General features: G+C 39.0%; 1 protein-coding gene across 2 annotated transcripts; it reads left to right on the forward strand.

Annotated features, from left to right (window-relative positions):
- The first annotated feature begins 2,131 nt into the window (after positions 1-2,131).
- LOC5566668 (succinate--CoA ligase [GDP-forming] subunit beta, mitochondrial) lies at positions 2,132-22,850 on the forward strand. Of its 2 annotated transcripts, none has more exons than XM_011494986.2 (4): positions 2,132-2,274; positions 3,004-3,216; positions 3,283-3,382; positions 21,675-22,850. In XM_011494986.2, the coding sequence occupies exons 2-4, from the start codon at positions 3,018-3,020 to the stop codon at positions 22,639-22,641; spliced, it is 1,266 nt and encodes a 421-aa protein (XP_011493288.2). In that variant the 5' UTR covers positions 2,132-2,274; positions 3,004-3,017; the 3' UTR covers positions 22,642-22,850. The 2 variants fall into 2 exon arrangements, with proteins under 2 accessions (XP_011493288.2, XP_021693043.1); XM_021837351.1 differs by lacking the exon at positions 2,132-2,274 and adding an exon at positions 2,822-2,936.
- Positions 22,851-23,132: the final 282 nt, after the last annotated feature.

Here is a 23,132-nt window from a genome sequence, read left to right on the forward strand (position 1 = left end):
GGTATAGGAAAAACTGCTCTATCGCAGTGGCAAATCCATTACTTATACAGTTTTTGGTGTCAAAGTGTTATTTACTTAGTTAATCATGCTTTGCATGCAACTTTCTCTTGCCAGGTAGCTTCTAAAGCGAGTACAAGACGTTATCTGCAAACGGTCCAATTCTTGACGTTTCAAAACAAACCGGCCAATATGCCCCTCTTGTAGAAAACGTTCCGCAGCGTTGCAGAAATGCTTCCAAGGAGAATTCCATCACTTGCTAAGCTTAAAACGGTCTATTAGCAGTCGTCTTCCGATAAAATTTTTTGTTATAAGTACAATAGTAAAGGATGGGCTTCATTTACAACGAAGCTTGCCCATCGGACCACAGATTTCTCTCAGATTTCTCCCTTTTGTCGTGTCGTCTCGTGTGCTTGATTTGACATTGACATTTCGTCATATCTACAAACACTCAGCGCAGGGGTTTTGAAAGTTGTGGGAAAATCTCCACTTTGTTTACCCACAGGGTTGAAACAACTGTGCCGCACTACTCAAAATTGGTAAATTCTCGAATTTTCAAAAATTTACAATAAAATCAGGAGTGCATATAAATTAGATCTGAAAGCGTCAATAATCATTAAAAATAATCGTCTTTCGAAGAAAAATATAAAAATAGGGGGTAAGGTCTGACGGAAATGGTCTATTGACATCAGATTATGAATCGAAAGAGAATATCAAACGCCTTTATGTTTTTCTTACTTATTTCGCGAAAAACGTTATTTTTAAGGAACAGATGTGCATTGTATGATTACACTTTTTATATGAAATTGTATGATTGTAATTTAGGCGGCATCCATTTATTACGTAACGCTAAAATTGAAAATTGTTGACCCCCCCCCCTTTTCCGTAACGCTTTTTGTATGATGGGTAGTATCCACTTCGTAAGTACTGTGCAAAAGGATAGGACAAGTAATGGCCAAGAAATACTCAGCTGTCCAAATTACTTGAGCTGTATCCAGTTGACAAGTAGAGCTGATTTCGTAACATTGGTAACGCCTGCCGTACAAATAAAATGGAGCTGTCACTATTCCGTACGGAAAAATGTGCCGCTCAATTATTCCACAAGTAAAAGTGACACTTCGCTCATTCTGGATCAGCTGTCAAAATTACTTTGGTAATTAGCAACAAATTGTACTTGACCGCTCTACTTAGGATGTGGATACTAGGCTTGAAAAATTAAATTTTTTGTTTGAGCCGTAACGCTTAAGCCTACTCCCCCCTCTCCCTAGAGCGTTACGTAATTTGTGGACGGCGCCCTATCAAATAAACTGTTAGGTGAATAAAACTTTGTTTTTTTTTTTTTAATATTTGTCAGTTAGGCCTTATTGATTTTTGTCACATCTGAATACACAGCAAAGCGGAACTACTCAAATCTGAGTTGTTTCAACGCAAAAACCGTAGTTGAACCCAATAACCCAAATTTGGCTAAATTTCCAAGGCCTCCCATTTGCCTCTGACGCCATAAGAAAAATTTACTTAAATTTGGTTTGATTCAACGCAAAATTGAGTTCATTCAACCCAAGCTTGAGAATAATGCATTAACCCAAATTTGGCTTATTGGGCCGAACTACCCCCATTGGGTAGGTGCAGCTCTCTCTGTTTTTTGACAACATTGGTGGGGAAGAGAGAGAATACCGAGAGATTTTGAGTTGAGAGAATAATCGATATACTTAATTTTGAGTAAAGTCAACTCAATAATTAGGTAAACTGTTTTTTCCGTGTAGTAGTTTCAGGTTAGCGCCAGGGGGGGGGGTATACGCAACGAGATGCGCCTACCGTTCATGTTTGGTGGGTGTATTCGTTTGGCTCACAACGCTGCTAAGCATCCCGCTGTTTGAGTGTTGAAATGCATCAGCATTTGCTGCCTGGCATGGCCCGCGTTCGACCTGTGCTGTTTGGGTCGGCCCGCGTGAGAGATGATGCTGTTTGGGACGGCCCGCCCGAGAGATGATTGTTAGGCGAGCTATGTTTGTATTTGACAGCCGTACACCCACCCTGGTTAGCGCGCATTCGTGTACAAGGTCCTCGATGTTAGCCCATTGCTCGTTTGAAAGCTTATGAAAACAAAAAAAGCTCATAAAGCTCAATCATGTTTTCCGTTCGAGCGTTTCGTAATTAATGGACGCCCCTTTGAAGCTCGTTCTGTCATATTCTTCAGTTCAACAACAAACCTCATCGTTTCCTCGCATCTTTCGTGCTGATTGTGTTGTGTCTTGTAATCTCAATTATATTGTGAAGGTAAGTCTAAATTGATTCGCTTTCAATTTAATAACTCAACTGGGAATCAACAGTAACTACCACGTGAAAAAATCAATAGGAATTGATGTATCACAATGGAAAATCGTGCCGAAACAAAACGCGAACCCGCATGCCGCTTCAAAACAATGGTTTCGTAATAGATTCAAGCTTGACCCTTTCGAAACTGGTTATCGAGATATGCGAAGCCAATCGCGCTCAAATGAGAGAGAATTTACCTAAACAGCTATGCAATTTTGGGTGTCCCAGCAATAAAATCTTAGAAAAGTCATCCAAGAATTGAAAATGTGCGTATTAATAGCTTATTTTAGAACAAACCTTGCACTTGCAAAAAAAATGGTTGTAGAGGTTTTGCCAGATTGATTTATGGGAACTGTAGGCAATATGTTGGCCAAATGACGATGGTGTAAACTGTGATAAAATTGATAATAATTCGTTCTAAGTGTTACGTGTGTTTATTTGTGGCATATATTTCATTGTACAGTTGAGCGCCACGACATTGATTTTTATTTTCTGTGTCACATGTATCGCCTATTGAACTGATTCCGAAACCGCCTATGGCAAAACGGTACATAATGTGCAAGATAGAGATAATGTAGATTACAGAGGCACAATATTGCTCATTTGAGCTCCCCATTCATAAGGTCGATTATCACAGCGCCCAGTCCAGTCTCGCATTATAGTCTTCGCTTTTGTACTACTGATCCACAGGTGCCCAAGCGAGGATGACTTCACTAGCATTGTCCAAACTGTCGGCGAAGCTGCTTGCCAGGAAACCCTTTCTCCAGAGCTTGAACCTGTCCGCTCGGCATTTGAACCTGCTGGAATACCAAAGCAAGAAGCTGCTGGCCGAGAGTGGAGTGGCGATACAGGCCTTCCGAGTGCTCGAAGGCAAGAAGGACGAAAGCGTTCTCCAAGATTTCAGTAAGTATTGATTGGCAGTCTGATTTGTGCGTATGTATTGATCTATATTTTAATATGCCTCCGCAGATGTAAACGAGTATGTCGTCAAAGCACAAATTCTCGCTGGCGGCCGGGGCAAAGGTCATTTTGATAACGGCTTCAAAGGAGGCGTCCATATCACTAAGGAGTAAGTAAACAGGCGGGAGCGACGCTTTTGCAAACAAATCAAATTGAACAGATCATGATGGATGTGCAGTTTGGCTGAATCAAACTGATTGGCTCAAAACCAGATGTGCTCATTAGATCGGGTCAATATCCATGAAATCAGGAAATCAGGAACCTTACACCTTCAACTGATAATTAGCAGACCAATTAACACTTACTGAAAGTTTCAATTCATTTTATTCGCGGGAAGCGCCACGCAGATGATTCAAAGTTTTTAATTTTTTTTCTCACAGCAAATGTACGTGTAAAATCGTCAGTTTATGATTTTACCTCTAGGCAGCGCTTTAGGTACCAAGATTGATATATCGTCTCCTTAATGCTACAACTAGGTAGTTCGAAATTTCTATAGTTCAATTTGTCGAAACATAAAGCTTGATTAAATCCCCCAGATAATCACAGATCATAAGTGTGTGATTCAAAGTAAATAAGTCAAAGATTACTTTTCAATCATATCAGGTATCAGAAGGCCGGCTCCAAAGGCACGTTCCCCACCAGTTGGGAGATTTGTGCCATTGCCATATTTGAGCCTATTTCATCATCTACCCGATGGGAGAGGAAAGGGAAGGGAAAGATGGGAGGAAATAGGAGTGGGGTCCCTTGAAGAGGGAAGATCGCATAAGCGAAATGAGAGCATGTAGCTCCATACCACAATGGGTTCGAACAGCGCCCTAAAAAGGGCACTGCAAAACGCATGAGCGTAAAGAGAGCCTATAGCTCATTACCACAGCGGGTTAAGAATAACAGGATGTCCTGAAGATTCAGGCTTCTGTATTCAGTTTCACTTAATAAGTGTTTACCAAGTAATTGGAATCGCATTTGCGCAAAAACTGGACAGTTACATATCAGGTGATACGAAGTTCCATAATCGGAGTCACAACTATCACACACAAATGAGTCAGCACGCTGAATATTTGCCATGTGATAGTTGAGTCGGCAGTGGCCTGTCAACGCTCTGACCAAGAGACTGCAATTCTGCTTTGACAGATTTGTTAAATACTTCGCCACCCTTGAAGATGGCTCAGTAATGTACAATTTTGTTTGACGACACGACTCCAAACTATTCCAATATTGCTTGTGCTGAGTTGCCGCCCAAGAGTTTATCTGAAGCTTCACCCAGCACTTCGAAATTGGAATAGCCGGCTCAGGGCCAATGAAGTCATGCGATGCTCCATCGCGAGCTAGCTCATCAGCCAATTCATTTCCAGCGATGGAAGAATGGCCAGGTACCCATACAAGGTTTACAGAGTTGACTGAATTCAGTTCCTCAATTTGAGTTCGACATGCGATAACAAGCTTCGACCTTGAGTTGGCCGAAGCGAGAGCTTTTATAGCAGCCTGACTATCTGAACAGAAGTATATGACTTTACCCATTACGCGCTGTTGAAGTGCTGATTGCACTCCACACATAAGAGCAAATATTTCCGCCTGAAAAACGGTGCAGTTTCTACCAAGTGAGTAAAACTGATTCAGCCTTAGCTCACGAGAATATACTCCTGCACCAGCTCTACCTTCAAGAAGGGAGCCATCAGTGTAACATACTATATTGTTTGATATACTTCTTTCCAAATAGCCAGACGTCCACTCTTCCCGTGAAGGGAATTGTGTGGTAAATGTCCTGTAAGGAAAGTTACAAGCAATTGTGAGATCACTTGGAGCAAGGACAATTTTGTCCCAATTCACCAAAAGTGGAAACAACGAAGTGTGTGTAGATCTACGATTCACTGGATTTTTCTCCAGTAGATCCAGTACCCATAAACGGTAAGAGCAAGAAAGTGCTTCTTGTTTAAGATATATGTGTAGTGGCGCAACGTCGAAAAGGGCCTCGAGCGCTGCTGTGGAAGTTGTAGAGAACGCACCAGACATCGCCATCAAGCACATCCTTTGGAGATGGCCCAATTTTGATTGGATTGTTCTCACTTCGCCCTTTTGCCACCACACAAGACATCCATATGCCAATATTGGTCGAACAACTGTTGTGTAAATCCATTTGATATATTTGGGTTTGAGGCCCCAAGTTTTACCAAAGGTTCGCCGGCATTGACCGAAGGCCATATATGCTTTTTTTGACACTGAAATCAATGTGAGCTGTCCATGAAAGTTTGGAATCTAGAATGACTCCGACATACTTTACTTGATCAGTCACATTAATATCAGTGCCAAAAAGACGTAAAGGTCGAATTCCATCGCGGTTTCGTCTTTCCGTAAAAAGAACAATAGATGTTTTATTCGGGTTAACCGAAAGGCCATATTGGCGACACCAACTCTCGATTACCTGAAGAGCACTTTGCATCAGGTCGAATAGGGTGCTTATGCACATACCAACTATCAGAGCTAGATAGTCGTCGGCAAATCCATAAGTTGGAAAACCGCAATTATTGAGTTGCCTCAATAGCGTATCTGCTACGAGATTCCACAAAAGTGGTGACAAGACTTCCCCTTGGGGGCATCCGCAAACACTCAATTTTCGAATCGCTGCTTGACGCAATGTCGAGAAGAGATATCGGTTTTTGAGCATTTGATGAATCCAATTGGTAATCATTGTAGGTAGCCCATGGTTTCGTGCGGCTTCCAATATGGCATCGAAAGACACGTTATCAAAGGCACCCTCAATATCCAAGAAAACACCCAAGCACGATTGCTTCTGAGCGAATGCTTTCTCGATATCGTATACAACTTTGTGTAAAAGAGTCACAGTGGACTTTCCAGATTGGTAAGCATGTTGATTCACATGAAGAGGCATGTTTGCCAAATAAACATCACGGATGTGATGATCGATAATGCGTTCCAGACATTTCAGAAGAAAAGAGGTCAGACTGATTGGTCTAAAACTCTTTGCTTCCTCATACGACGCACGTCCTCTTTTTGGTATAAACTTTACAGTAATATCACGCCAGGATTTGGGAATGTACCCGGTAGCAAAACTGCTTACAAGTAGCTTTTTCAACACATGTTTGATAGACTCAAATCCCTTTTGGAGCAGAACAGGATAAATCCCATCCGCTCCTGGAGATTTGAAAGGAGCAAAACTATTAAGTGCCCATTGAATCGATTCAGTAGTTACGATACTGCGAGCCGAGGCCAGAGACTCGTAACTACATGGAAAGACATTTGGTTCATCCGTAGATGCTATGTCCACACATCCGGGGAAGTGTGTATTGAATAAACATTCTAAAACTTCTTCATCGGAAGAAGTAAAGTCACCATTAGGTAAGCGAATTTCGTTCACTTGGAAATCCTTAGATTTTGCAAGAATTTTGTTCAACCGACTGACTTCACTCAAACTGGAAACATTTGTACAAAGGTTTTTCCAGCCGGATCGTTCAGCAGAACGAAGAGCCTTCTTGTAAGCCTTGCGAGCTGACTTGAACGACTCTGATCCAGCTGAACGGCGTATGTTCCAACTCCTTCTACATTGTCTCCTGAGTCTAGTCAGATCGGAATTCCACCATGGAGTCCCTCTTGTAGTTTTTACAGACCGCAGAGGACATGCTTCTTCAAAAGCTTCCATAATGTAGGATGTTGTAGTATCAACGGCATCATCCAGATCACTTGGATTTTCAATGGACGGAGAATATCCATGAAATTTGGTCGCAACCAATTCAATGTAGAGTTCCCAGTTTGTTGACCGGGGATTCCTAAAACGCAAAGTCTGCGCAGTTACATTTGAATGTTCAAAGAAGATGTAGCGATGATCAGATAATGATTCCTCATCTGATACATGCCAATTCGTCAACTCGTGACTGATTCTATTCGAGCAGAGCGTTATGTCTAACACTTCTTCTCTATTAGAAACCATGAAGGTTGGGCGATTGCCTATGTTAAGTAATCCAAGGTCTGTACTACTTAAGTATTCCATCAGACTGGAGCCTCTCAAATTGATATCCGAGCTGCCCCAGATGATGTGATGAGCATTGGCATCACTGCCCACAATCAGCGGAAGGCCTTTTGTTACGCAGTGTACGACAACTCGTTTGAAGTCATCCGTTGGGGATGGTTCATCATGTGGTAAATATACCGAACAATAGACGTATTTCCTGTTGAGGTCACCAACAGAAACATCAATTGTGACAGCACATACATCTCTGGTCGTCAACTCAGAAATGAGTGTAGCAACGATTGCTTTATTTACGAGCACGCATGCGCGGGGCATGGAGCGCGAGTTTGCCATTTCAAGCTTGCTAAAAGTAGCAAAAACTGGGTCCACAAGGTTACCTAGATAGAAGTTCCCTCTACGAAAGTAGGGTTCTTGAACTAGCGCCACTTGGGCTGCACCATTTTGCATGAGTCTGCAAAGATTGATCGTTGCTGTTCTTTTATGCTGAAGATTGATCTGAGCTAACCTAACCGTAGCCACTACCCAAACTAGGCAGGATTAAGCTTTTTGCAATCTCAGCACGAAAAAGACCAGCAACGAAAAAACCAGATCGGTATCTATTTAAAGTCGCCAAAGGCGAAAGAGCACAGAATACACTGTGTAAAACGCATAATGCGAATCCATATAGGTGATAATTTAAATTAAATGTCAACATATTCATAATCCCACCCTTATTAAGCCTCAAGATAGAGACTGAAGAAGGGCAGCCGATTATCTCGGAGAAACACAAGGTCACCTGCACCATTGCTCCGGGTAGCACAGGAAGGACTCAATACTGTGGAGGGCGCCCTGGTACCCCACAGGCTCCGTTTGCGGTTAGGTTTTATTTAGACCTCCCTAACCATTCATTCTTAGGCACGGTACGCATCACACCATAAATTAGGGGTCACCTGTGAGGTGGACTTTTACCACCGGAACAGGCAGTCCGTAGTGTTAATTCTTAGCCAGTTGAAACAACCGCTACCGACACTACGCGGCTATCTAGGCTGCTCGGGAAAAGGAGGTTAATATTGATGATTAACTCCTGACGTGCCCAAGAAGCCACGAACAACAGGCGGGAGTTTGGCTGAATCAAACTGATTGGCTCAAAACCAGATGTGCTCATTAGATCGGGTCAATATCCATGAAATCAGGAAATCAGGAACCTTACACCTTCAACTGATAATTAGCAGACCAATTAACACTTACTGAAAGTTTCAATTCATTTTATTCGCGGGAAGCGCCACGCAGATGATTCAAAGTTTTTAATTTTTTTTCTCACAGCAAATGTACGTGTAAAATCGTCAGTTTATGATTTTACCTCTAGGCAGCGCTTTAGGTACCAAGATTGATATATCGTCTCCTTAATGCTACAACTAGGTAGTTCGAAATTTCTATAGTTCAATTTGTCGAAACATAAAGCTTGATTAAATCCCCCAGATAATCACAGATCATAAGTGTGTGATTCAAAGTAAATAAGTCAAAGATTACTTTTCAATCATAGTCTCTATGATTAATCATTATCTTATGAAATGGTCAAACTTTCATTGTTGAAAAGCTCGAAATTTGGATTTTCGAGTTATCTAGTTGTAGCATCAAGGGGACGATTAAGTGTGTACAATACTTAAATCAGAATACCGATCTCAGCTGTGCAAATCTCGGTTAAGGTGAAGATGCGTTGAAGCCAAACCTCAAATTTTCAAGAGGTTACACATTCGCTTCATAAGCGGATATTCATAAGTTCGTTTCCCAGCCCTTCCACAATAAAAAACCGTCCACCCACTAGAAGACGGCAGGGTGGCCACCGAACCGGGAAAACGGGAAAAGCGGGAAAAAGACGGGATTTTGGATCCACCGGGAAAAAGACGGGAAAACCCGGGAACGACGGGAACGAACATCTTCAAGCAGTAATCTACAAACTAACCTCCAAAATAAGATATAGAAAGTAGTTATGTTTAATGATATTTTCATGAGGCATCCGCAATTTTGAACCAGTTGCTTTCAAACATTCATAATCCAATTTCTTCTATGCTACACCATATTTCTTAAAAATGTTTCACTCTTTTCTCTGTTAGCAATGCTTCGAAACATTTTTTTTTATTTTCGTCCTCGCACTGTCAGGGCGATTTTTTGAATTTTTCTATATATATTTTTGTACTCACGTTTTGAATCGAAGTTGAATTACTTATTGCAGATTGGTTTAGCATTCTTCTGTAATTGCTCAATATCTTATCTCAATACTCAATATCTTAGCTCAATACAACTTATCTGGAAAACACTTCTATTTATAAATGCTTTTAACCCTTTCCTTCCCATGGTAGCACAGGTGATCCACCACTTTGCGTATGTCGTATATAAACTGTACAAGTTAGATCATATCCATTTTTTCACCACATGTTCACATATGTTTCATGAAATAATGTACAAAGTTTCATCAAAAATAATCACTTGGATTTTTAGTTATAGCACAATAACCGAAGTAAAGTCAGCATTTTTTTTCTAATTTAAATAAAGTGGTATTTCAAACTTCTATATTTCGAAATATAAACATAATTTTCACTAAACAAAAATAAAAACAAGCTCAATTGAATTATTTTTCCAAGATTCAGTGGTAGAGTTTTTTGAATATTCTCTACACAAAACTATTGATTTTGTGGAAAGTTAGGTGGATCACTGGTGATCCATTGGGAATAAAACGACATTTTCGTCAATTCTGTTCTAACCTCTCTTTTCAAAAATATAACTATCATCATGTCTTGGAAAATGATTTTAAGTTGGAAAGAAAATTGTAAGACGTTGAGGACGATCAACAAACCAACATACTCAGAAATAGCTATAAGCACGGTATGACGGAGTAGAACATTGGCCCGTTGAATACATACTGTGCATATATCAATAAGGGGCCTTCCTTAGCCGAGTGGTTAGCGTCCGCGGCTACAAAGCAAAGCCATGCTGAAGGTGTCTGGTTTCGATTCCCGGTCGGTCCAGGATCTTTTCGTAATGGAAATTTCCTTGACTTCCCTGGGCATAGAGTATCATCGTACCTGCCACACGATATACGAATGCAAAAATGGCAATTTAGGCAAAGAAAGCTCTCAGTTAATAACTGTGGAAGTGATCTTAGAACACTACGCTGAGTAGCCGGCTCTGTCCCAGTGGGGAAGTTAATGCCAAGAAGAAGAAGAAGCATATATCAATAATCATTCAGTTCATTTAAATGCACTAAGTGTGATGTTTGCTTGTGTCTCAAAAAAGACACAAACTTCTACCCAGTTTTTTATTTTCCCCCAGAATTGACGATAGGTGTGCAGATCACACAGTTCAAATAGAATGTATGAGTAAAAACAATAAAATGAAACAAATATTGATGCCTCTTTCTTACCCTAGTTGCAGTCATCTTCCCAATGGATCACAGGTGATCCATCAAAATACATATTTTTTTCAGTTCCATTCATATTTTCGAGTAAAACTTTACATGTTGTGTTCTGGTGGTTTATCCAGATATCACATTTTCTATTTTCAAACTACGAAAAACCTCGTGGGAAAGAAAGGGTTAATATGTCACTAGTGATCTAATCGACAAAGTTTTGAATAAGGGCTCATTTACGATTTTAATAACGATTAAGCTGTTACAGCTCGTATAAAATGTGTAGAATATTCATACAAAAAGCATTACGAGAGAGTGTGTGGATGTCAAAAATGACCATTTCCGGTGTTATTTAAATTGTGAGCGAGCCCTAGGTAAGTGCTTCTACATGTGTGGCCTTGTTTCATCCATACCTTAAACTTATTTGCTTTGGAGAACTCTTTATTTTTATGAAGAAAATTCAGAGGATTAAGAATTGAAATAATTTCAATTACGGTAAAGAACCACTTGGGCATCTTCATGATTTACTTAGATACCTGGGGCTTTTGTCGGCCAAATATCTGAAATTCAGCATTAAGATGCACTTAAGATGATGATAAGCCAAAGCCAACCCTAGAAATTTCAAGAGCACGAGTCTTGAGAACCAAACAGAGCTCTGAGCTGAAATTGTGATCGTTTTATCATTACCAGAATGCAAACAATCCATCAAATCTTCACCGCGAACGGTTGATGATTCTGTAGATCTTAAAACATAAACTTGTCAATTCAAAGTTTGGCTTAAAGGACATATTGTTGGTAAATATGGATCAACTAGCATTAAAATTAAATCCCCGTCGTTTCTAGAGTAGGATCTGTTTTATTAGCACAATTAACCATCTCTTTCCTATGATAGATAGCTCCAGTGCTCCATTGATTTTCGATGTACGCGAGACAAATCGATTCAGATGAATACCATAGCCATAGTTTTCGGAATAAGATTCCATATAGATTAGGACAACTTATTGTTCCAATAGTGAAACTATTGATAAAAAATTAAATTACTATGAAAAAAAACAATAAAAATTTTCAAACCAATTCAAAAAAAATGATGCAGTGCTTTTCATAGAAACGATTTGTGATACAGAAAAACTCAATTAAAGTTGTTCGAAAGAATAGATGAAAAACCGGGAAAATTATGTAAAATATACCGGGAAAACCGAGAAAAAAGCGGGAATTTCTAAATCGGTGGCCACCCTGAAGACGCCGCACGGAAGACCGTGCTTTGGGGAGCACACACTGAGAACAGCGTTGCGGTTGAAAATACTATATCAGAGGGTTAAATTAAATACACAACGCCACTTGATTTGTGCAGACTAAATTCGCATTTATTTAGAATATTTTGTGCATTCAATTTTACCATGGCACCATTTGTATAGTAAAAAATATTATATCGTGGTTAAAAACTTGCAGCAGACCAGAATTGAACCGAGGATCTGGCGATTGTCAAGCGCGAACGCTAGCCGCTCGGCTATCGACGCGGTTGGATTGAGAGGGAACAAAACGCAAATAAAAAGCGTTCATGATAGCTCAATTGTGGTTGGAATAGTAAATTTGAAAACACGTTCATGGTTCTCATTAGGGTCGATGTACCAAAAACCGCATAGCTAAGAACAAATATTCGTATAAAATCGAAAAATAACGCTAGCGTCATTATTTTTACATCATCTGAAAACTTTTTATCTTGGTTTTGTGGGAAAAATATGAAAACTGCGAAAATTCATATGTTTGCATTTATTATCGCTTGTGCCACTATAGGAATACATGTGCCTATAGTAGCACTATTTCTAATTTCTGTTCCTATAGTATCACGGCGTTGGAAAAATACTAATCAAAACCGTATTTTTACAAAGCTTTTATATTTTTCCTTCAAAGTGTGGATCAAAAGCTTTCGTTTGATGTGAAAAAAGTACTTAATTTGTTAATTATTTCGTATAATAAAAAATAGTTTCTCTCAGTAGTGCTACTATAGGAACAATAGGTTAACTATAGGCGCAAGGGAGCTCAAATTTTAGGCAAAACTAATTATTTCGATCATTTTTTGAACAAAATCAAGCTGTGTATCAATGGTACTTAGATAAATAGCTCCTGACCTTCATGTCAAAAAATATTTTGAAAAGATTCATAGCAAAACGGCCGTAAAAAGCCACTAGTGCGACTATAGGGGACTGTCCACTAAGGGAACACTGACCCTACTGCAACGCTTGTTTCAGTGCATCCATCCACCGTCAGTATCAGATGGTGACTGAGACCAGTGTTGCCACATTTTTTTCGAATCTCATCTGTGTTTTCGGTCGAAAAAATATTTTTTATCTTAGGTTAACTTCCAAAAATCTTGGTAAAAATCTGTATTGTGCAAAAATCCAAAATTTATTTTTTTAAGATAAAAAAAAAAACCTTTAAAAACGTATTATAACTGTATTTGGCATATCAACCATTAGTAATTTTAGCTAATTTTACTAAAAGTTAGTTAAAGATGCATAATTGTTTCTTAAAGTTTAAACAAACTTAAGTTTTTTTTAGAAAAAACTCAACAGAGTAATGGCAATTCTGCTTTATATCTTCCAAAATTTTGTCCTAAACTCGTGAAATATACAAAAACCTTAAAAATCTTTTTTATCTAAAATATCTGTGATCTGTGATCACAGATATCTGTAGACAAGAACAGGAAAAAATCTGTGTAATTACAGATAAATCTGAGTATGTGGCATCACTGACTGAGACATTGACTCGCTTCGAAGCAGGGATGCCAGGTGATTTTTTAAATGTCCGCCAATATCACAGAAAAATGTCTTCCGATGTCTTGTACTTGAAAATTTTCAATTATTTAGACAACTTCACTCAGTCTTCCAAATAGAATCCATTTTTTGACATTATTGTTGAGTTAAAAACTCCGATATAAAGCTGGTGATCTCAGGAAAAAAAGACAGGGAAGAAGAAAATTCCGGTGAAAACTATAATTCAGGTTCCTTAATAATGCTTTCTAATGAACTAAGATTTTCTTAAGGGAAATTTGAGTAAACATTATTCTAGAAAAAGATAGATATGCTGGGAAAAGACCCGTACATTGTTAAAAGATTTTTTTTTAAGAATTGCTGCCAAATTACTCAGGCAGTTCAAAGAAGTTTCTCCCTGGATTCCCAAAAAAATATCAAGTGTTCCTTCCATGTTTTTTTTTTTCAGGAATGTCCCAAAATTATTTCAGCATTTTTTTTTTCAAATCCTTTTACAGGTTCCTAATGTTAAGGGATTGCTCGAGACAGTTCATAAAAAAATCAACAATTGGTATCATTCCTCCAATAATTCCTTCAGATTTTTTAGGAGATTTTTCCAAGAATTACTCTCGGAACATCTCTAGAAAATTCTCAAGAATTTCTTTCAAACATTTTTCAAATTTCTTTGAGAATTCCAAACTGAATATATTTGAAAATTCTAGTGAAGATTTATCATAGAATTTTTACTCAGTTTTCTTGATATTTTATTATATTCTGCACAATTAGACCCAACAAATCTCCAGGAAAGTTGTTCATGATGTAATTTCTCAATGAAAGCAATACTATTCTTTGGCAAATATGTTCAAAAATCCAGCAAGGCTTCGGCATTAATGTAACCCTGTGATAATTTTCACATTTCCTAACAAATCACTCCAGAACTACATACAATAGCAGGGTGTCTACTACCTGGAAAACCTGGAATTAGGGTGATGTGCTAGTATCCATCGTATTAAGCATTGATCATGGGAACTGCAATATTCCCAGTATTGCAGTGAATGATGCTGATACAAACCGATGCCAAACAACTCTTTCTCAAAACGGCTTTAGCTTTTTACAATAACATTTTGATAAATCTTGATCTCTTTTTGGAAATAATACAAATAAAATGCATCTTACCGTATTCTCAATCCGTCGTATCGTTTTCAACTCCGTCGCAATCAGTTTCCAGATTCGTCCCACAACTTACGGCTCACTATGATGTATTGAGTGGTTAAAACACAATACATCAACGCTATAATAAAATGTTTTACTAGAATATATAAATCTACGGGCATCTCCCTCCATTCCTTCAGCATGGTGGAATATACTAATTTCCTTTAAAATTAATTGTTCGTCATCAAAATTCATCCCAAACATATGAACACAATTCCTTTTGACCGTACAATTATGGCATTTGCTCACAGTACAGCGAAAACAACACAATCAAAGGAACCGTATTTTTACGTCGAGCGTCGCGAACACATTGATGCACACAAGTTTTTTTTCTCAGTACGACGGATTGAACTTTGTTTACATTCTCAATTATACGCGGCGGTTGAGGAAATTTCGTGAAATTTGGGGATTTATTGAAGTTTTACGGCGTGTGATTGGAATTAAATCCTTCAGTGAAGAAGTACGAAGGTTTTCCATAGTGAAAATAAGTGCCCGGCGAAGTAAGTCATCCACGGGGGCGGGAAGAAAGTTGTGTTGGAAAGTGGTGTGACTGATGTCGATCGCTAAGCAATTCTCGCAAATCGTGTTCGTCCATGCGATTTCGGTGAAAAAGTGTAAAGTGGATAATTGAACTGAAGTTATTTATCGAAATACAGTAGTTTCATTGCATTTTTTGTGTACAGGTGGACGAATCATAAAAACTTTCACAAAATTACATTTGGAAAATGAATCTATATTGCAGGTTAGTTGAAATATCCGCCGTAGTGAAATATTTTAAGTTTGATACGACGAATAGTAGGTCTTACGACGAAGTAGAACGAAACCCTATCAGGGAATTTTAATCAACCTGGAAAAAACCTGGAATTCTCAGGGAATTTTGGCTACACTCAGGGAAATTATTTTGAAGCAGTAGTACATGGTAGAATATGGTAGAAATGTCGTTTTTGTGGCACAAAATCTTTTCAAACCAAAAATTTCGGCTGCGCCGCTATCAAAACGCTAGCCGACATGTTTGATCCTTTCGACGATTTTTATTTATTCAGCATAAAACATGTTTAGACAAGTAATCAGAACATATGATTGCCATGTTGGTAAAGGCAAGTAAAGTTCTAGTTGGGTGTCGTTCATAAGCATATGAAACATAGGTGTAAACATTCCAAATTTTCTTCCTAATTCTTCTGGAATACTTACAGTAATGCTACCAGCGATTTTTTAATGAATGCTTGAATGAATTGTTTTAGAACTTGGTTCAGAAAATGCTAGAGCACTCCAATGCTTCCACAAACATTTATTCCAGAATAAAAAAAAACTGCTGTCATTTTCACAGAGATAACTCTGAAAAAAATCCTAGCGATTATCCCAGGATTTCCTCCAAATGCTTTTCCACTGATTTTTTCACAGAGATCTCCTGTTGTTACTTCTAGAAGATTTTCCACAGATCCTTCAGGTTCTCATTTTGTTCATGAGTTTTTTTTAAATAAAAAACGTTTCGACATTTTTCCAAGGAACCCTTCAATAATTCCTACGCATTTTCATTTGGATTCTTTTTTGAAATTCATCTACGTTTACTCTCAGAAATCGATGAAATGTATTATAAACCTTTCCAAGGATTCTTCGATAAATAAAAATTTGACCTGGGATTCATTAATAAGTTCCTCCAGAACTTTTGCACGGCATTTCTCCAGCATTTCATCAAAATATTATTGCTGCGGTTCAAAGATTTCTCAAAACAAAAAAAAATCAATTAAAATATCAAATCTCCATGGATTGTTCAAAACTACTACACAAAATTAATACTACAGCAATTATTACAGTTATTGCTCCGATTATTCATAGATAGTTCTTTAAGGGATTCAGTCCGAACTGGATCAAAGAAGTTCTTCGAAACGTCTTGTATGACATTACTCAGAGATTGTAATTGTTTTCAGTTATCTTAGCAATTTATCAACAAAATTCTAATCATAATTTTATCAAAAGTATAGTAGTTCTTTCAGTGTTGTGGGGGGAAGCTTCTTAAACTCCTTTGAGCAAACCGTTTTGTATGTGGGTAAGCTAAAAGCTAAATTTATTTCATTAGAATAATACTGAATTCATTATTTTGCAATCACTTACAATTTTTGGTGACCTTCAGACGGTTGGGGCTTATCACGGTGACTCGGGCTTAATAATTTTTGTAGATATACTAAAGATTAGAAACTCTCAATTTTAGAAGTATTTCCCTTACCTCCGTTCTATAGATTTTAAGCTTATTTTGCATGAACTAGCACTAAGTTAAACTAGATATTAGATTTAGGTTGCCCACTACTTTTTAGCTTTAAATTAACGGAAAAAATGCGCAGAACAGTAAATAAACTTTGGAATACTCATTTGCCTGATTCTAAGAAGCTTGTTCCAATTTTGTTTTGGTTCTTAATTCATTCATACATCGAACAGTGCCTTTTTACTCTCCTTTACGCTCGGTTAGCCGACCGCTGTATTGATCAAGCTTTTATTTGACCACTTTGATGGTCACAGTGAATCGATTACAGTAGGTTTGTAGCAGTATTACTTGTAATGTCACGAGTAATTCCAAGAAAGTTTTATATATAGTTTTATAAAAATGGCTATTCAACTTGGGAATCTAACTTCCATGTCGTGATTCCTGTTAGGTTTCTTTTTGTATACATAATTCATGTAAGTCCTCGTTTTGGTTCATAATTGTTTTCAAGCAAGAGGTCTCTAAAGTTTTTATTTTCAAGACGACAAGTCGCTACCAGCCCTGAGTTTTTCAAGATATCAATCAGGAAAAAATACAGAACGTTCTCCAGAGAAATATTTTGGGTACACCCCAACCTCTTTTTACGACCGTTATCGGGGGGTCGTAAAAAAAATCAGGGTTATTATTATGTTTTTGAAAAATGCAACGTCTAGATGCGGAAATACTGATTCGACATATTCGGCAAAGTTGAAGCATGGGTTGAGAACTTTCCAAAATGGCCGTTCAAGTTTTCATATTTTGATAATAGATGGCAACACTGCTCGATTGTTATTAAAAGAGCCAATTTTATGGGGGTGTGATATGCAAATACCAAAAAAATTCAAAGATAACGATACCGAATATTCACCAAAGTTGAAGGAAGTGTTGCGTGCCATACAGTCTGCCGAATCAGAAATGTTCATGTGGTTGGCAACACTGTTTAAGAAGAATAAATTTAAGATCTAAACCATCAAACTTGAGCGGAGCAGAAAAATATAATGCTTAGCAACATAGCAATACTCTTCAACTGTAATCCAGTTTTTCATGAAGGGTTCAAATTTTTTCTCGTAGCTGGCAACACTGCTTAAGTGAAATTGCGCCACCAGGCAGTACAAGTGTACATGCAACTATTGTTTTGCGTATATATCAGGATCCTGACCACTTAGAAAGATGGCGTCTTCGGCAAAGTTGTTCAGTAGTTCAAGGACTATCATTATTCTAGTCAAGAAATTCGAGATTTTGCCACCAGGCGGCGCTAGTGAGCATGAAACTTTTGTTTTGCGGTTATCTTAGGATCCTAGCCACTTAGAAAGATGGCGTCTTCGGCAAAGTTGTTCAATTGCTCAAGGACTATCATTATAAAAGCTATGAGATTCAAAAATTTGCCACCAGGCAGCGCTAGTGAGCATGAAACTTTTGTTTTGCGGATATCTTAGGATCCAAGCCACTTAGAGAGATGGCGCCTTCGGAAAAGTTGTTCAGTAGCTCAAGCGCTATCATTTTAAATGTTATGAGATTCGAAATTTTGCCACCAGGCGGCGTTAGTGAGCATAGAATTTTTGTTTTGCGGATAGCTCAGGATCCTGGCCACCTAGAAAGATGGCGTCTTCGACAAAGTTGTTCAATAGCTCAAGGACTATCATTATCAAAGCTATGAGATTCAAAAATGTGCCACCTGGCGGCGCTAGTGAGCATAGAATTTTTGTTTTACGGTTATCTTAGGATCCTAGCCATTTAGAAAGATGGCGCCTTCGGCAAAGTTATTTAGTAGCTCAAGCGCTATCATAAAAAAAGTTATGAGATTCAAAATTTTGCCACCAGGCGGCGCTAGTGAGCATAAAATTTTTGTTTTGCGTATAGCTCAGGATCCTGGCCACTTAGAAAGATAGCGTCTTCTGCAAAGTTGTTTAGTAGCTCAAGGACTATCATTATTCTAGCCAAGAGATTCGAGATTTTGCCACCAGATGGCGCTAGTGAGCATAGAATTTTTAGCTCAGGATTCTGACCACTTAGAAAGATGCCGTCTTCGGCAAAGTTGTTTAGTGGCTTAAATTAACGTTGTTTAGTGGCTTAAATGCAAAGTTGTTTAGTGGCAAAATTTTGAATCTCATAGCTTTTATAATGATAGTCCTTGAGCTGATGAACAACTTTGCCCAAGACGAAACCTTTTTGAATAGTCATAATCCAGAGCTATCCGCAAAACAAAAATTATATGCTCACTAGCGCCGCCTGGTGGAGGAAACTTGAAATTCATAGCTTCTATAATGATAGCGCTTGAGCTACTGAACAACTTTGCCGAAGGCGCCATCTTTCTAAGTGGCTAGGATCCTAAGATAACCACAAAACAAAAGTTTCATACTCACTAGTGCCGCCTGGTGGCAAAATTTCTAATCTCATAGCTATTATAATGATAGTCTTTGAGCTACTGAACAACTCTGCCGAAGGCGACATCTTTCTAAGTGGCTATGATCCAAAGATAATCCAAAACCAAAGTTTCGTGCTCACAAGCGCTGCCTGGTGGCAGAATTTTGAATCTCATAACTTTTATAATGAGCTACTGAACAACTTTGTCGAAGACACCATCTCACTAAGTGGTCAGGATCCTGAGATAGCCGCAAAACAAAAATTCTATGCTCATTAGCGCCGCCTGGTGGCAAAATTTCGAAACTCATAATTTTTATAATGATAGTCCTTGAGCTACTGAACAACTTTGCCGAAGACGCCATCTTTCTAAGTGGCCAGGATCCTGAGCTATCCGCAAAACAAAAATTCTATGCTCACTAGCGCCGCCTTGTGGCAAAATTTCGAATCTCATACCGTCTATAATGATAGCCCTTGAGCTATTGAACAACTTTGCCGAAGACGGCATCTTTCTATGTGGCCAGGATCCTGAGATATCCGCATAACAAAAGCTTCATGCTCACTAGCGCCGCCTGGTGGCAAAATTTTGAACCTCATAGCGTTTAATAATAATAGCCCTTGAGCTACTGAACAACTTTGTCGAAGACGCCATCTCTCTAAGTAGTCAGGATCCGGAGGTATCGAGAAAACAAAAATTCTATGCTCACTAGCGCCGCCCGGTGGCAAAATTTTGAACCTCATAGCGTTTATAATAATAGCGCTTGATCTACTGAACAAGTTTGTCGAAAACGCCATCTCTCTAAGTGGTCAGGATCCTGAGCTATCGGGAAAACAAAAATTCTATGCTCACTAGCGCCGCCTGGTGGCAAAATCTCGGATCTCTTGGCTAGAATAATAATAGTCATTGAGCAACTGAACAACTTTGCCGAAGACGCCATCTTTCTAAGTGGCCATGATCCTGAGCTATCCGCAAAACAAAAATTCTATGCTCACTAGCGCCGCCTGGTGGCAAAATTTTGAACCTCATAGCGTTTATAATAATAGCGCTTGATCTACTGAACAAGTTTGCCGAAGGCGCCATCTTTCTAAGTGGCCAGGATCCTGAGATATCCGCAAAACAAAAGTTTCATGCTCACTAGCGCCGCCTGGTGGCAAAATTTTAAACTTCATAGCGTTTATTATGATAGTCCTTGAGCTACTGAACAACTTTGCCAAAGACGCCATCTCTCTAAGTGGTCAGGATCGTGAGCTATCCGCAAAACAAAAGTTCTATGCGCATTCATCGACATTGTTGTTCCGCTGGACCACAATGTTCAATCAACGTTCTCCAACAAGATAGCATAGTACCACGACTTGGCGGAGGAGTTGAAGCAGATGTGGCACCTAGAGGACGTCCGTTTCCAACATTTTTTGCTGAGAAGTGCCAAAACTCTATAATGATGATCATAACTTTACATTCTTCATTTTACGAATGATAATTATTCATTAACCCTCTAATACCCAAATTTTTATTTTCGATTTAAGTATTATTTTTCGTTATCTAAAATCGTTCTAAACACGTTTTGGGCATTTATTTATTTTTATTCGAAAATTTTTAAATTTTGGTTTTTGATTTTTATAATTTTTATTTTTGAACATCCCTAGCTTTTTTCATTTTTCTTGAAGCCTTTTCCAGTTGTTGATTTGTGGCAATAATAAAAAATTAAATTGTTACGGTATTTTTAAAAATATTAAATTTTTATTTTTTTTTTCGGAGCGTATTTTATTTTCCGTGTAATTAACGGAAAAACAGGTTTGAAATGATTTTAATACCACCAGGCTCTTCGTTTGTGATAGGTTAATCGTAGAAAAATATAAAAGGTACGATTTTTTATATTACACGTTAAATGAAGCCCAGGCATTTGTAGGTTATATAAGAATGCAATTTTTCAAACAATTTCTAAAAATACAAAAAAGTTTCAAAAGCCATAAACAACTTATATGCGTGTTATGAGTCAAGGTATAAGCCAAAAATAAAATCATTTTGATTTGCGAGCTACGAAAAAATACACAAAATTCCAAAGTGTACCCGGTCTAAAGGCGGGGTTGGGTATTAGGGGGTTAACTACAACGTCACCTAGAGATAAAAACAACGTTTGTTCGCATGCACTTGGTCATTTTTTTCATACAAACTTTAAACCCTTTGCTTAGGCAATTGAGCCAAGTAAGCTGAAACTTCCAAACACGTATATAGGACACTCGAAACATAGCTTAATTCTAACCAGGATAGTTTCGAGCAAGGGGGCACATATAGGTCAACCTTGCTTTCGTGACCTCAGATTCGTCACTTCGTTGAGCTTACTCAGTCCTCAGTGATTTTTTCAAGCTTTCTTGGATCCAATGAACCCCAAAATATCAGTATAGAGTTGAAGGTGCAAGGTTTAGAATTACAGACTTGTCGAATGTGACTAACCTTATGAATTTTCCTACTTACAGCCGCTCCCAAGTGATTCCGTTGGTGGAGAAAATGGTCGGCCACCGGTTGATCACCAAGCAGACCCCCAAGGACGGTATCATGGTCAAGAAGGTGATGGTGGCGGACAGCATCAACATTGTCCGCGAAACGTATCTCTCGATCGTGATGGACCGGGAGCACAATGGCCCGGTGCTGATCGCGTCACCCGCTGGTGGCATGGACATCGAAGCCGTTGCCGAAGAAACGCCCGATAAAATCAAAACCATTCCGGTGTCGGTTGTGGACGGAATCACGCACGCCCAGGCGGAAGAAGTGGCCCGGTTTCTCGAGTTCAAAGGCGAGCTAGTGCAGAAAGCAGCCGCGGAAATAGAAAAGCTTTATCATCTGTTCGTCAAGGTAGACGCCACCCAGATCGAAATCAATCCCCTAGCGGAAACGGACGATGGCCGAGTGATCTCCGTGGATGCCAAGTTGAACTTTGACGACAATGCTCAGTTCCGACAGAAGGACATCTTTGCGATGGACGTTCACGAGGATACCGATCCGAAGGAGATCGAAGCACACAAGTACAATCTGAACTACATCGCAATGGAGGGTAATATTGGATGCTTGGTGAACGGCGCCGGTTTGGCCATGGCCACCATGGACATTATCAAACTGAACGGTGGAAGCCCAGCCAACTTCCTGGACGTGGGCGGCAACGTGAAGGAGGAACAGGTGCTCAAAGCTTTCCAGATTCTCACATCGGATCCGAACGTGAAGGCCATCCTGGTGAACGTGTTCGGAGGAATCGTCAATTGTGCCACCATTGCCAACGGAATCGTTAATGCTACCAAAACCATTGGACTGAAAGTGCCACTGGTGGTGAGGCTCGAAGGCACGAATGTGGATGCCGCCAAGAAGATACTGAAGGAATCCGGACTGAAGATCGAATCGGCTCACGATCTCGATGAAGCTGCCAAGAAGGCGGTCAAGGTGCTGGGTTGAACATTGCATTTGCGGCTTACGTCTGTTGTCCGCCATGTCGTTCATTCCCTAGAATCCTAGATAGTTTATTGTGGTTGACGGTAAGTTCAGATTTTTTATATTAATAGATACGTACAGTGTTACACATCTCTGGAGTTCGAATCCAGCGGTACAAGAACATCAACAAAAACACCTCAATATCAATGCATTTTAGCAAAAAAAAAAAAAAAGTTGGTGCTTTTCACTGAAAAAAGAAAGCCTGTCTTAGAACTCCATAGAAGTAGTTATCTATTCGATAATCATAACATCAGCGGATCTTGTGGACTACGGGGATGAATATGTACGTGATTTGCTACTATTATGTCTACAAGATGAAGGAAACGGATATTCTGATATAAATCAGAAATGCGAGCGATTTCCTCACTTTGCGCACCAGCTTGACTTGAAGGGAAAGAACAAAACCAGATATTCAACATAAGCGAGAAAGAATTCTGCAGACGCATTCGAAACGA

Source organism: Aedes aegypti, chromosome 1, assembly GCF_002204515.2.
Source record: "Aedes aegypti strain LVP_AGWG chromosome 1, AaegL5.0 Primary Assembly, whole genome shotgun sequence".
In the NCBI taxonomy this organism is placed as follows: domain Eukaryota; kingdom Metazoa; phylum Arthropoda; class Insecta; order Diptera; family Culicidae; genus Aedes; species Aedes aegypti.

Excerpts from the sequence above, each read along its gene's own strand:
- LOC5566668 (XM_011494986.2), top strand. The coding sequence starts at position 3,018 with ATGACTTCACTAGCATTGTCCAAACTGTCGGCGAAGCTGCTTGCCAGG. Across the intron at positions 3,217-3,282 it reads AAGCGTTCTCCAAGATTTCA|ATGTAAACGAGTATGTCGTC; the intron begins GTAAGTATTGAT and ends ATGCCTCCGCAG. Across the intron at positions 3,383-21,674 it reads GGCGTCCATATCACTAAGGA|CCGCTCCCAAGTGATTCCGT; the intron begins GTAAGTAAACAG and ends TCCTACTTACAG.